This window comes from Chiloscyllium punctatum, chromosome 42, assembly GCF_047496795.1.
Source record: "Chiloscyllium punctatum isolate Juve2018m chromosome 42, sChiPun1.3, whole genome shotgun sequence".
NCBI classification, from domain to species: Eukaryota; Metazoa; Chordata; class Chondrichthyes; order Orectolobiformes; family Hemiscylliidae; genus Chiloscyllium; species Chiloscyllium punctatum.
The window spans coordinates 21,608,964-21,623,542 of NC_092780.1; the positions used below are offsets into that span (position 1 = coordinate 21,608,964).

A 14,579-nucleotide genomic window follows, 5' to 3' on the forward strand; every position below is an offset into this window, starting at 1 on the left:
CAGTGCTGAGCTGGAAGTTTGGAACTAGGGTGAGGTGGGGGAAGGGGAAATGAGGAAACTGTTGAAGTTCACATTGATGCCCACTTCTTGCAAAAATGCCATCCCGTATTCCCAATTCCTCCGCCTCCGCCATATTGCTCCCAGGAGGACCAGTTCCACCACACAACACACCTGATGGCCTCCTTCTTTAGAGACCGCAATTTCCCTTCCCATGTGTTTAAAGATGCCCTCCAACGCATCTCGTCCACATCCCGCACCTCCACCCTCAGACCCCACCCCTCCAACCATAACAAGGACAGAACGCCCCTGGTGCCCACCTTCCACCCTACCAACCTTCGCATAAACCAAATCATCCGCCGACATTTCCACCACCTCCAAAAAGACCCCACCACCAGGGATATATTTCCCTCCCACCCCTTTCCACCTTCCGCAAAGACCGTTCCCTCCGTGACTACCTGGTCAGGTCCACGCCCCCCTAAAACCCACCCTCCCATCCTGGCACTTTCCCCTGCCACCGCAGGAACTGTAAAACCTGTGCCCACACCTCCTCCCTCACCTCTATCCAAGGCCCTAAAGGAGCCTTCCACGTCCATCAAAGTTTTACTTGCACATCCACTAATATCACTTATTGTATCCGTTACTCCCGATGCAGTCTCCTCTACATTGGGGATACAGGGCACCTCCTAGCAGAGCACTTTAGGGAACATCTCCGGGACACCCGCACCAATCAACCACACCGCCCCGTGGCCCAACATTTCAACTCCCCCTCCCACTCTGCCGAGGACATGGAGGTCCTGGGCCTCCTTCACCGCCGCTCCTTCACCACCAGATGCCTGGAAGAAGAATGCTTCATCTTCCACCTCAGAACACTTCAACCCCAGGGCATCAATGTGGACTTCAACAGTTTCCTAATTTCCCCTTCCCCCACTTCACCCTAGTTCCAAACTTCCAGCTCAGCACTGTCCCCATGACTTGTCTAGACTTGTCCTACCTGCCTATCTCCTTTTCCATCTATCCACTCCACCCTCCTCTCCCTGACCTATAACCTTCATCCCCTCACCCACTCACCCCTTGTACTCTATGCTACTTTCTCCCCACCCCCATCCTCCTCTAGCTTATCTCTCCACGCTGCAGGCTCACTGCCTTTATTCCTGATGAAGGGCTTTTGCCCGAAATGTCGATTTCGCTGCTCCTTGGATGCTGCCTGAACTGCTGTGCTCTTCCAGCACCACTAATCCAGACACTTCATCAGAGCTGAAGTAAATATCAGCGAGGGGAAGCGTGGGTGTTGGTGGGCCTAGTAGTGAGTTCAACATCTTTACATTGTGAACCATTTCCTTCCGTTCTTTTAGCTTGTTATCATGTCCACCTCTCCCCATCCCAGTACAGATTCTAGCATTTGATTAGATTAGATTAGATTCCCTACAGTCGAAACAGGTCCTTCGGCCCAACAGGTCCACACTGACCCTCCGTAGAGTAACCCACCCAGACCCATTTCCCTCTGACTAATGCACCGAACACTATGGGCAATTTAAATGGCCAATCCACCTGACCTGTACATCTTTGGACTGTGGAAGGAAACCAGAGTACCCGGAGGAAACCCAATTATTAGTTTCACCATGAATTAAATCAGAATGCTAATAATGAAATTCTTTGCTGGCAGCAGACGGAAAATATTTCAACTTTTTAAATTTAAAATCTAAGACATGTAATGTACTGAACAAATACACATTGGACCAATGTGGTGCTTAGAATTATCGATGGAATAACCACAGGGGGGTTGCAATATCACCCAAGTCTGCTCTAACTCTTTGAAAGACATACATAATTAGTACCACCCTTCAACTTTTGCCTCAGATTGCAATTTCGTTTTTCCACCTTCAATTATTCATTCAGCTCCTGTCTGAAAAATTACTGAATGATTTTCTGCCTTTGCATATCAGCATAGCTCACTGTATTAAAAAAAATTCATATGCTTGGCTTCATTTGTCAATTGTCTTAAATCTGATTCTTGGGTGCCCTTCTGCTTTTGGAGACAATCTCCCTCACCTGCTTTATCAAAATTCTTTGTGATTCTAAACAACTATATCAAATCTCCTGTTAACCTTCTTTGATCCAAAGAAAATATCATCAGTTCCGCTAGTCTCTCCATGTAACTAAAGGCTCATGTTCCTGGCACAATTGCAGGAAATCTCAATACACCCTTTGTGAAGCCTTGACATCTTAAATTATGATGTTCCAAAATGGGCACTACACTCCAGCTGGGGTATTAACAGTAATTCATAATGTTTACGCATAATTTCCTTTCTTTTACAGTCTGCCTCTAGAAAGGAGAGGATCTTATGTCTTTTTAAACAGCCATAGTTCATGCCATCTTCAAAAAAAGCATACACATATCTTCACAGGCCTTTCTCTTCCTCTGGATCCTTTAGAATGATACTGAGGCAATGCTGTCATTTTAAGAGGTTATTTTGTCCTGTTTTTTTTTAAGACAGGCAGAGGTGTCAAGTTGTTTCAAAAAATTAGTGAAGCCTTGTTTTCTTTTGTTCAGTTGGAACAATGGAAACAGCCTGGTGTGGTCAGCTCTCAAAACCAGGCTTTCTAGTATATTTTTAGTTTTTAAGTTTATTTTGAAGCAGAAGCCTTAGACATCTCAAAAGCATTGGAAGTTTCAATGACTTTCTCTGAATTTTCTCCTGATGTTTTTCCTCCTGGATTGGAGAACTGCATGTGAGAATCTGTGTCTGAATTTGCCTTTTTGTCAAGGGGTATGATTATGGGAACAGTTCATTCGTAATAGATATTGTATCTATTATCCAGTTAAGTTTTCCTAGAATTACGCTATTCTAAATTATTTTAACTATAATGTTTAAATGAATTATGTTTTGCTTAACATCAAGTAGTTTGACCAGTCTCAGTACATACGGTACTTCTTATATACCTTTAAAATAAGAACATTTTAGGGTCATAGTACCTCCTTCAAATATATTAAGAGCATCTGGTCTGGTCCATAACATTACCAGTTTAACTCTTTTTCATTAATTGTTCACAAGATGTACACTTCATCAGCAAGGCCAACTTTCCTTTCTAATTTCTAACTGACCCTTTGAGAAAGTATTGGTGAGCCACATTTGTGAAGTCAAGTGCCACAAAAATCCAGCACGTTATTGTGACTCTCGAGTTACATAGAGATAGACAGCCTAAGAACATCAAATTTACTTCACTAATAGGATATTAATGAACAAGATATTTTTTTTTAAAATCCTGTCATCATAGTGATGTTCTTTACCGAGTTTTGTTTTTTGCTCTATTTAATTCACAGCATTGGAATTCTTCCATTTGCTATTTAAACGCATGTCTCTGGATTAGTAATCTTGGATTGCTATTCTGTTGAGATAGACGTTCCACTCCATACCCTGTAATTATATTTATATTGTTATACACTTCATTGTTCCTGTAAAAATGTTATCACTTCATATTTCTATGATAAATTGGATCTGCCATATTCAGACAAACCAATTTCCCAGCCTATGGCTTTCTGAAGTCTGCTACTATATTTCTCACTGTTTACTGCATCTCCAAGTTCTTCACTACCGTCATTTTGAGATTATGTCCGATATATTCAAGTCCAAGTTATTAATATACATCAAAGAGCAGTAATTCCAATATTGAATACTTGTATGCAGCTTGACACTTCACTTCAATCTGAAAACATGCTTTCACAGCTGTTCTCTGTCCATAGCCAAGTAAATTTGCATACAGCCACAGCTTACAATCAATTCTGCTGATTTATTGCACATTTATTGCACATTCCTGATGATGGGCTTCAGATGCTGCCTGACCTGCTGTGCTTTTCCAACGGCACGCTTTTTGACTTTGATCTCCAGCATTTGCAGACCTCCCTTTCTCCAAGTTTATTTTATAGTTATTAAACATGTTCCCACCTTCTGCATGGAAGACTGCTCCTGCATTTTAAGCACGCATGCAGCGTGCTGGGATTGTGCTGCATACTCTGTCTGGAAAGTATTATAAAGCTATCCTAGATCACTCCAAGCATAGGAAGGGTTTAGAGGGATATGGGCCAGGAACTGGCAAGTAGGACTAGATTAGTTTGGGATATCTGGTTCGCATGGAAGAGTTGGAGCGAAGGGTCTGTTTCCGTGCTGTACATCTCTATGACTCTATAATTCTATAACTCTATAAACACACTTGACTTTGCTTGTGTGGCTTTCCATAATCTTCCTAGCCTGGTAGCACTTGTAGAACACACAGCATGTGATTATATTTCTCTATATTTTCCCTTTAATCAGAAAATGTCAGGCCAAATCCAATAACCGTTTCGCTCTTTTTTATTAGATGAATTATTCTAGAGTCACATATCTGAACTCGGCTGAGGCTTGTGAGATTTATATTCAGAATAGCAAATTGTTTATATTTGCAGTATCCATGCCTCTCTCATTAAAGAAAAAATCCAAAGGTGAAGAGATAAGAGAGTTTTTCATACTGTAACTGGTAATATTGTTTATACTTATTACACTGAGGGTACTAGTGTGCGCAATGCCAATTATAATTAGGATTGTCTATTGATTGGAAGCCATCTTGTTTTTCTACTTGTTCATTATGAGTAAATATGATCAAAAGATGCACACAACAGAAATTGAAAGTTCAGTAATTAAATTGTACACAAGAAATCCTCCCAAGATATCCGTACATAGCTTTTACTTCCAGATAACTCAATGTAAGAAACACTCTAAATATGTAACTTGCAAGATCACAATTTAATATATACAAGAGGATTTCATTGCATCAACCTCATGCTTTTCAGTTTTTGAAACAGGTTGGCACAGGTAGGAATGCCAAATGGCTACCTTCTGAGTTATACGATTCTATTGAGTGACGTTAACTGACGACATTGCCAGTTGATCACAAATCATTGAGCTGGCGGTTTCTCTTTCTATCATACGCAATGTTCATCTGCCATTCTGTGGTATGCAGATGGACAGGAAATTTCAATAATACAGCTGCCAATGTATTTCTTTATGGAGTAATGTGTCACTTAAATTTGAAAATAATTCTTTCAGCAACAACACATTTCACAATGAGATTAAATGCATTAACGGATTCAATTTTGTTCTTCTGTTTGAGGATCATTTTTCTTTTGGGGGGGCGAGGGGCCAACAAAATGACACAAGGCCAACATTCAGTCATACTTGCAACTATCCCCTTTCCTTTCTGAAGAAACTTAATGTTATCTGCAAATGATTTTTAGTATGCTGATCAATAAGTTTTTTGTAACTTGCCTGTTGATGCTATAGAACCATTGTTAATTCAAACAGAATAACGCCTATAGCAAAATCATTCAAATTTGGCAGGAATGTATTTCAGAATGGAGTAAGATTGAATTCAAAGAGAAGTAAGATCAGGAAAGCTCATCCAGCTCAGCTTTCCAAGTCTGTTGAAGCATTTATATATTTCATGTATGACTGCAAAACCTTTTTTGCTGCTATCTACACAAGCTATTAATAACTTTGTGTGAAAAATTTTGTCCAAACATATGTTCTGCACATGTCTTTTACCAGCTTGTACCAATGTCCTGCAAAATGGTTACACAAACTGCTTAGGATGAACGATTTATCTTCCTGACAGCTCCTTATATTATTTGGTGATATTATGTGGCCTTTTTACAGATTATGGATGTGGGCATCACTGGCCAGGCCAGCATTTATTGCCCGTCCATAACGGCCCAGGGAAGGTGGTGGTGGCATCCTTCTTGACCTGCTGCAGTGTGGGTACATCCATATTGCCCTCAGCATGGGAGTTCCTGGATTTTGAATGTGTAACAGTGAAGGAACTGTTATCTCACTGGCAGACATTCAAAGGCCATAAAAGGAGACTTACTAATGCACTTTCTTTCTTTTAAGGTCTCCTCTCATCCTTCACTGTTTAATATTGAAGCATCTAAGTCTTCACTTAGAATTCACTCCCTCATCTATAGCTCAGTCGAGTGGCCATTTCATGCAATGTTTGTAAAACTCTCTGATACTTCAGTGAGCAGAACCAAACACAATACTCAAATAAACCTTTTGGACCATAACCTGGTGTTGTGTGATTTTTGACTTTGTCCAGTCCAATACCAGCACCCCACATCAAATCCAAGTAAGATGTTCTCAGAACTAGACTATAGTGACTCAGCAATATTGTAGACATATAGTTAAATGAGTTTTATGCTATGAATACCTTTCCAAATTTTATCTGCAAACTTCCAATTTGGAGTTTTAAGATGACCGTACCACATCTCCCACAAAATGAAAGTGAGATCTGGATCTTTAAAGTCAGAGTGCCAACAAAAGAACTGTGATTGTGTTTCTAACATATGAATAGACTAAAAAATGCTTTGGGACTGATTTAATTCCCATTGAATTAATATTTTGGGCGTACGCTTTGTTTTGATTTATACTCTATATTTTGCCATGCATACATTCCTCCAGAATAAGTACGTAAACTCAATACAACTCACTAATTTGGCACATCTTTAGAATATTTTCTCTTCTTGTCTTCTATACATAGTTCTAAGTATAGTTTGTCTTGGTTCCAAGCTAAGACATGGATGAAGAAATCCCTTCCCTCTTCTCCACTATCTTGCTGGGGCTTTCAGCTTTTGTAGTTCCACAATTAGAATTTTTTTAAAATGGTAAAACCACCTTGTCAATTTTTATTCCATCTCCAAATCTCCCTCAAATTCTCAAGATTCCACCACTCATTCAGTTCACCTCTTGCAATTTTTTACAAAGCTATTTCTCATCTGTTGTACAAAGGAGCTTTATGTTTCTGCACAGAGGAAACTATGCCTCCAAAAACTTTGCTGAAGAGGGAGAAAAAAGCTTAGATCTGTCCATATCTCATCCCAACACATTGCAAATTGCTTCACATTCAATTAATTCCTTTTTAAAAGAACAATCACTCACTATGTAGGCAAATCTGGCAATCAATAGTGTACAAGAGTTCATAAATAGTAAATTAGATTAATGAATTGCAAAGTCTTTTGTGTTGGCATTAGTTGTGAGAAGAGAAAGACATTTAAAAGGATGCAAACATTATGGAGAAAAATATCTCTGGTAGCTACCTTTTTAAAAAACATACATAATACAAATGAAGAAACTGTAACAACACCTCATCTTTTCAGTACAGTAATAGCATCGTCTTTTGAAACATCCCCAAACAGAAATAATCATATTGTAGTAATAGTGAGCTTTTTATGTGCTACTCCTATTCAAAGAAATAAGGTAGATTAAAGTAATTCATATCATACAATTCCCAAGTTCATTTCAGTAAGTTCCAAATTTATGATTCCCCATGATTCAGTAAGTACCAAATACCAGATTTATTTCCACTGCTTTTGACACTTAAATACCTGTCAGGGTTTTACTAATGTCTTGATGGGCTGAGCTATTACATTAATTTTACACAGATCTCCTGGATTTCACATACAGACTAACGTAAACAGAGAGAATGATTGATTATCGTGTCCTAGCGCCTTTATTCCCAAGTTGTTGGATTATTCCAGACCAAGATTTGCAAAGGACCCTACCGCACGTTCAGCTCCATACAGTGTACAGAGCTGTCACTAATGCAACCTAATGGGGAAAAGAAAAAGAGAAAAGGGCATTCAGTTGCATAATCAAGAGATAGGCTCAATTCAGGGTCCAGTTGCTTAGCTAAACCTTATTTCCTTCAATGTAAAACCACACTTAAAATGAAAATACATTATCAAACAAGCCCATTGTTCACTTTGATCCTAAAATAGAGCAACTGCTTTGAAGAATGGGGAAATAAAACACCAGAAAAACCTGAGTAATTTGGTTCTTCTTTAATCAAATTCTTCACATAAAAAAACCCCTCAGTTCATACGGTATGGAAACAGACCCTTCATTCCAACTAGTCCATGCTGACAATGTTCCCAAACTAAACCAGTCCCACCTGCCTGCACTTGGCCTATATCCTTCTAAACCTTTACTATTCATGAACTTATCCAAATGTATTTAAAAGTAAATGTATCTACATCCACCACTTTCTCTGGCAGTTCATTCCATGCATGAACTACTTTTGTGTAAAAAGGTTGCCCCTCAGGTCTTTTTAGCATCATTTTCCTCTCACCTTAAAAATGTACCCCCAAGTTTTGAACTACCCCACCCTAAGGAAAGGATTCATGTCATTTACCTTATCTATGCCCCTTATGATTTTATAAACCTCAAAAATGTCACTCCTCAACCTCCTATCCTGCAGTGAAAAAGTCCCAGCCTTTCCACTCAACTTTTATATCTCAAAACCTTCCATCTTATCTGAACCCCCTCCAATTTAATCGTGTCTTTCCTATAACAGGGTGACCAGAACTGCACACAGTACTCCAGAAGAGCCTGGCCAACATCTTATACAACCTTAAGATGACATCTCAACTTCTAAAGGAAAGGTCTGAGCAATGAAGGCAAGTGTGGTAAACACGTTCTTAACCACCTTGTCTACATGTGATGCAAATTTCAAAGAATTACATACCCGAGCCCCAGGTCTTTCTGTTCTACAACACTACCCAGGGCCCAACCATTAATTGTATAAGTCCTGTCCTTGTTTGTATTGACAAAATGCAATACCTCATACTTATCCACATTTTTTCTTAAACCTTCACTCCAAATAACTTGTGAAAACAAATGTTACATTGTATTATTTATCCCAGCAGAAAACGTGTAGAACAAGTTTATGAAACGGAAGCAGATAAAGACCACACTTTGCTTTTTGCTTCACACTTGCACCTCAGCAGAGCAGAGCAGCTCCAGGTCTGTGCACATCATGAGAGCTTAACAATCTTATATTGACCATCCTTGAAAAAGCACTTTGTGAGGATGAGAAAAACCAGCTTGGTTTCAACTAATGCACCAGCCCCGAACCTTGAAGCCATATTTACTCATAATGACAATGCTGTATCTATTTCTACACTACAAGGGAAAACTGGGAGCAGCTCAGCATTCTTCATTCTTTCAAGCCTAGAATTCAGAGAAAATTTATTTTCCAAGAAAATGCAACAACAAGAATAAAATATGGAATCAATTAACCATTCAACTTCTCTGCATGTAGACTGCAATATTGGAGTGTAAAAGTAAGTTGGAATATATTTTGACTAAGTCAAATGTTGGCTGATTGTTAGATTTTTAACAGCAACAGCTTTACCAGAGGCTCACCAACATCATCTTTGACATTGGTTTCCAACATAAATGGTACACTGAAGTTGGCCATTCAACCTTGCAAGCTTGTTCTATTATAGAATCATAGAATCAGGCTGATTTGTAGATCTCAAATGCACCCACCTGCCTTAACCATCTTCACCCCACCTAAATAACCCTCAAAATCCTGACTAAAGAATCTATCAATCTTATTTTGAAAATTAACCTGGAACTGTGAATCTTTGTTCTATATAATATAAGATGGGGATTCATCTGCCAAAGCAGCATAGCCAATGACCCAGCTTTAGTGTGCACTGGTCCCTGTCCTGAGCACACAAACTGAAAAAGACAGATGAACTCTCAAGTGGCTCAGTAAGTCAATGTAATTGTACTGTGTTAGACAGAGAAGAGGTCCCAAGTCCAATCCCTTGTCTGCACCATATTAGCTGCTCTCAACATTATAATGGACCTCTATATCCCCTGAGTGTTGGGGTGTATGTGTGTAGTAGTTGATCTCAAACCAAAGTAAAGTTTACTAGAGAGTGAACATATAGACTCTGGATGATATTAACAATAAATTAAGTTACAAAACCTTCTTCCCTGACAACTATTGAGGAACACATAGCTGCTGTCCACTGCCCATGCACACACAAAGACTGACCAGTTAATTGACATACTGGAGTCCTACCAGTGCAAGGACAAAGGAGAAAACAGATCAGAAATGGGCATGGAGAATTAATTAACAGAGCAATTGTGTTTGCACTCAATGTAAGATACTTTGTTAGATGAAATCAGTCTAAAATTTCAAAAAGATGCCATCGTGTTGCAGAAACAATCGAAAGGATTTGAGTCCTGCAACATAACACATTTTAAAGATTATACAAAATTGTTTTACGTATGTATGACGGCAAAGGTGAGATTTGCCATTTTCTCAAAACATGTCTAGAAGCTATGCTCAAATAGATTGCAAGTACTGCTAAAACAAAACTTGATGATTCCAAGCCCAGATGGCATACATTGACTTTCTGCTGCTGCACTCTTGAAACCAGATCAGGCCTGAACTCTAAAGCTGCATTGTGACTTTTGCTTTATTGCATTAGAGGAAACAACACGCGGCCACTCTAATTACAGCCTATAATACAGCTGAGATTACTGAGCAAGATGAGGCTTGCTCACTGTAATTTGTGTTTAATTTAGTCTTTCAAACATTAAAGAAGCATTAATTTGTGTTTAGTAAGAAGGACCAAGAAGTCTTTGAACAAATAAAGGAATAAGGAAATAATTATTTGAAAATCAACAAGCTTTAAGAATGAAATACAGTAGCACTGTATTGGCATTGGTGTAAAATCTCAGGGCTGCATATACATTTGTAAAAACAATTGATATTAAGAGAGACAACTGGAATTTTGATAATTTAACACAAGACTAGAATTGTGTCAGAAGAACAAAGGTAATGGACCTGGCTTCTCTTCACAAGCAACTCACTAACTCTCAAATCCAACACTCAATATTCATGGTGTTTGCAAAATAGACATTGCAGCCAGTAAAACCAAGCTTTATAGTTTGCTTTAAGTCACCAGAATGATTGGATGAAAACTTCAAACAACTCAAGTGTGGCCTTCTGAAATAGTAATACAGATGTAGGAAGGCTTTCAAGTTAAAAAGCTTAACTTATGTTTGATTGATCTTTGCAATATAAAAAATTTGGTACACACATCAAATTATTAACAGATGGAAGCATCTCTTGTATTTAAATCGCAAAGGACTTCTTTTTAACCTTGGACATTATCATCAATACACCATGAACTAGCTTAATATCCCCATTCTGCATCAACAAATATCAGGCCAGTTCAACAGCAACAAATTTAACTGTTTGCAAAGATAACACACATCTCTAATTTATTAACCCAGTGGCACTTCACAAGAGTATAGACAACAAAAAGAAGCTAGGAAGGAAAATAGCAAGAGTTGGAATAATCTATTTGAAATCTTTTCTAACAGATGACCAAGCATGACAGTTAACTATCTCCAAGCATTAAGCTAATCCACCAAAGTTTTCCTGAGATAACCAAACCAACACAATATTTTTGTGCAACTCACCTGTATCCGAGTGAGCTGAAGCCACAGGCATTTTGATACCCGTTCTCCAAACACCAAGACTCTCAGTGGAATGGTAAACTTCTACAGGTTGCTTTTATTCTTCATGCAAGTTAACAGCTGTAAAGAAAAGGGACAATGTGTAAGTAATGTCGAGTAGCAACAACCAAGTGGCAACAATCTCTGAGCTCCAAGTATAGAATTCCATAAGGTAGGAGAGGTATTTGGAATTTCCAAACCATTATATCCAAGAAAGAGGTCATTCAGTCCATCAAATGTCAGCCGGCCCCCCCCAGAGAGCAATCTACTCGGTCCCATTCCTCGGCTACTTTATTTTCATCAACTGTCCATCTAATTTCAAAACCAAGATCCAAGTAATGTCTCAGTAAGCATTTTACTAAATTACAGAACATGTACTTTATGCCAATTTTTCATGGTTTGATTCTCGGGTAATGGAATTCCAGGCATCAGCTGAGAAAGAGAATTGAATGTCAGGTAGGAATTTAAGAACTACATGTGATTGCCCACTAAGTATGCTGTTATAAAGGTCTCAATGGAACTGTCACCCAATGACAGCTGTCATCAGTACAGTTAAGAACTTACGAATCCCCATACTGGAGGGTTTGAGGGGGTGACGGAAGCAGCATTGTTTTCCTTTCCTGAAGAAATATAGATGTCTTCTCAGCTGGTGCAATGTATACTTCTCTCTGACCTTAGTAAGCCTTGAAGCCACACTGTTGGAGCGTTAATAGCACAGTACTCATACTCGTCATGAATATAACCTTGTTTCACAATTTGCCATGGAATTGGCATCCTTCATTATGGGCACACATTCTGGGCCATGTCTGCCAACAGAGTAGGGTGGTTTCAATTTTGGCCTCCTCCTGGATTGTCATAATAACAAATAGTGTCATTTCCAGCTACTGCAATTAAAAGACAACAGGAGCGCCAAAAAGCAATTAAAATATAGCTGTGAAAACCATCAGGACAATGAGTACACCAAAAAACTCTCTTCAGAAATTTGGCTTCACCGATAATTATCTAACAGTTTGTCTTTAAATGTTAGCACCTGAGACAAAACTCAACAATTTAGCTAAAGGATGAAGGAAAGGGAACAATGCAAATATAATTAGTAAGACACATCTGTTCAAGGGATTACTCCCACATTTTGTTGTGGGCCACAATCCTAATGTTTACTGGCTTCTGCAATATGCAACAGCTGACCAACTGTTAGTCACAAATCTAGAAGTATGGGTTACAGTTCATGAAATAAGGGGCACTGCCTCATGGTCATCTGCTCACCTTCATTTCAATATGATCATCGTATTGGGTGTTTGGCACGGTTCTGGTGGATATGTAGACAACTGCTCAGATTGATTTGCACCCAAAGGGCTCTGCTGCAATGAGGACAAGATATTATCAATCCCTTTAGTCAAGTTCTCTCCTTACAGTATCTCTCTGTCTCTGATGAGTACTTGCTTTCAGAGGGGGCAGCTTCATTCTTAATTGGTTTTGGAAGGTGCAACAGTCTGGAGTGAGCTTCTCCCACAACTTTGAGTCAATATCAAAACTCTTAAGTGAAACATTCAGAGTACCTTTATAGCACTTCCTCTGACCATCATTACAGCATCCAAGACTCAAACTGTCCATAGTAGATTTACTCTATTATTCAAGTGTCAGGCAGTCCAGTTACATGACCAGATTGTTGCAATGGTGGCTGTGATTGTGGTAGATGGTGCCACCAATCCTCCTTCCTATGGTAAGACTAAGGGCCTCTAAGTAGCAATCATAAAAGCTGAAATACTATTGAGCCTTAACAAAATGAGGCATCTGTCTTACCCAACAAGATAATTTATTGATGATAGCAATAGGTAAAGTTAGGTTGGATAGCTAGAATACCATAAAGACATTAACTGTCTGTCTCCATGAGGATCTCATGTCTCACTCCCTGTTCTCCATTCAAAGAATGTACGACACATCTGACTGGGTAGAGCTTGATGCAGCTCCAACACAACTCCACAAGGACCATTAATTTATATAACATCACCCATCTTCACTGGTAACATTTGTACATTGAGGTCTATCAGGTGAGGTAAAAACAATGACTGCAGATGCTGGATTAGTAGTGCTGGAAGTGGTTCAGGCAGCATCTGAGGAGCAGTAAAATCGACGTTTCGGACAAAAGCCCTCTATCAGGTGAGGCCATGCATTAGGATGGCCAGGTATTCAGAATGCTGAAGGTCTGTGTGCAATGGTTTTTCCCTTTAAAAAGCAGAGATACAATGAGCATGCAGGTAGACACTGACTGAGTGAATGAGTACTTAATGAGCAACGTTGAGATGCAGCCTGGTCCAATCCTTTAGCTGGGATCTTGTCCATGTACCCTTTCAATACTACCTAACATGTGCCCTGCAATGCAGGTCTGTTCCTCCAGAGTACCCTACCAGTGTGTCAGAGAGGTGCCATGATGATCGTGGTGGTAAATGCCAGGTGCTAATCTGTGTGGAAGTGGGGTATTTTTAGCCTCTGCCTATGGATTATGCCCTCCAATACAACATGGTTATACGCAATATAGAGATCCTTCGGAGCAAGAGGTGAGCTAAATTCATCAGGTACTTGCTCCTGTTTCCACATTAACTTTTGTCAATATCTAGCTCATTTGTCGCTTTTAGCAAGATAGGAAGCAGTATATTATTAAACTGAGCTAGAATATCAACAAGGTATGCAGCAAGCAACAATCTCCCTTCATTGGCAATGCACTGCTTCCCAGTGAAAACAAAACATACCCCACTAGGCTTCCCATCCAATCCTGCCGGAAATCCCACCATAGGCCACATCACTCAGAATCCGAGAAAATTCTTCCCCAAGATAATTATACAACTGTATTCAAACTGACATAATTTGATCTCGATCTGGCAATAAAATTTCAGCAAACTTGCATCAGCTCTAAATTCTATTGCTAACAACAGGAACATGATGTACTAAACATTCTGGCTGCTCTGTGAATAGAGGTACAATTGGGAAAGAAATGAGTCATCAAGCAGCAAGAACTGCTGTCAACCTATCTTTGGGTGATGAAATGTCCTTCAAGCTCTGTTGATAACAATTGAAGTTACATGAAGCCAACCAAATTTTAGATGTAACTAATCAAAGACTTCAATTTGGGAACATGTTGTTGTATTTGCAATTGTTAGATGTAATAATAGCTGTCCCTTTTCTTTCATTTGTGTGCTAATTGAATTATTCCAAAGCACAACTGTTAGTGAGATT

The 14,579-nt window shown here is 39.2% G+C and overlaps 1 protein-coding gene across 4 annotated transcripts in view; it reads right to left on the reverse strand.

Annotated features, from left to right (window-relative positions):
- Positions 1–14,579, reverse strand: part of mpp2b (MAGUK p55 scaffold protein 2b) — a 537,853-nt gene that overhangs the window by 295,767 nt on the left and 227,507 nt on the right. For 3 of the 4 annotated variants that reach the window (XM_072561617.1, XM_072561616.1, XM_072561619.1), the window contains exon 2: positions 11,313–11,429. In XM_072561617.1, coding sequence (XP_072417718.1) covers positions 11,313–11,343 — 31 coding nt within the window. In that variant the 5' untranslated portion in view covers positions 11,344–11,429. Of the gene's footprint in view, positions 1–11,312; positions 11,430–12,611; positions 12,678–14,579 lie in introns of those variants that run through there. The other variant, XM_072561618.1, reaches the window with a different exon arrangement.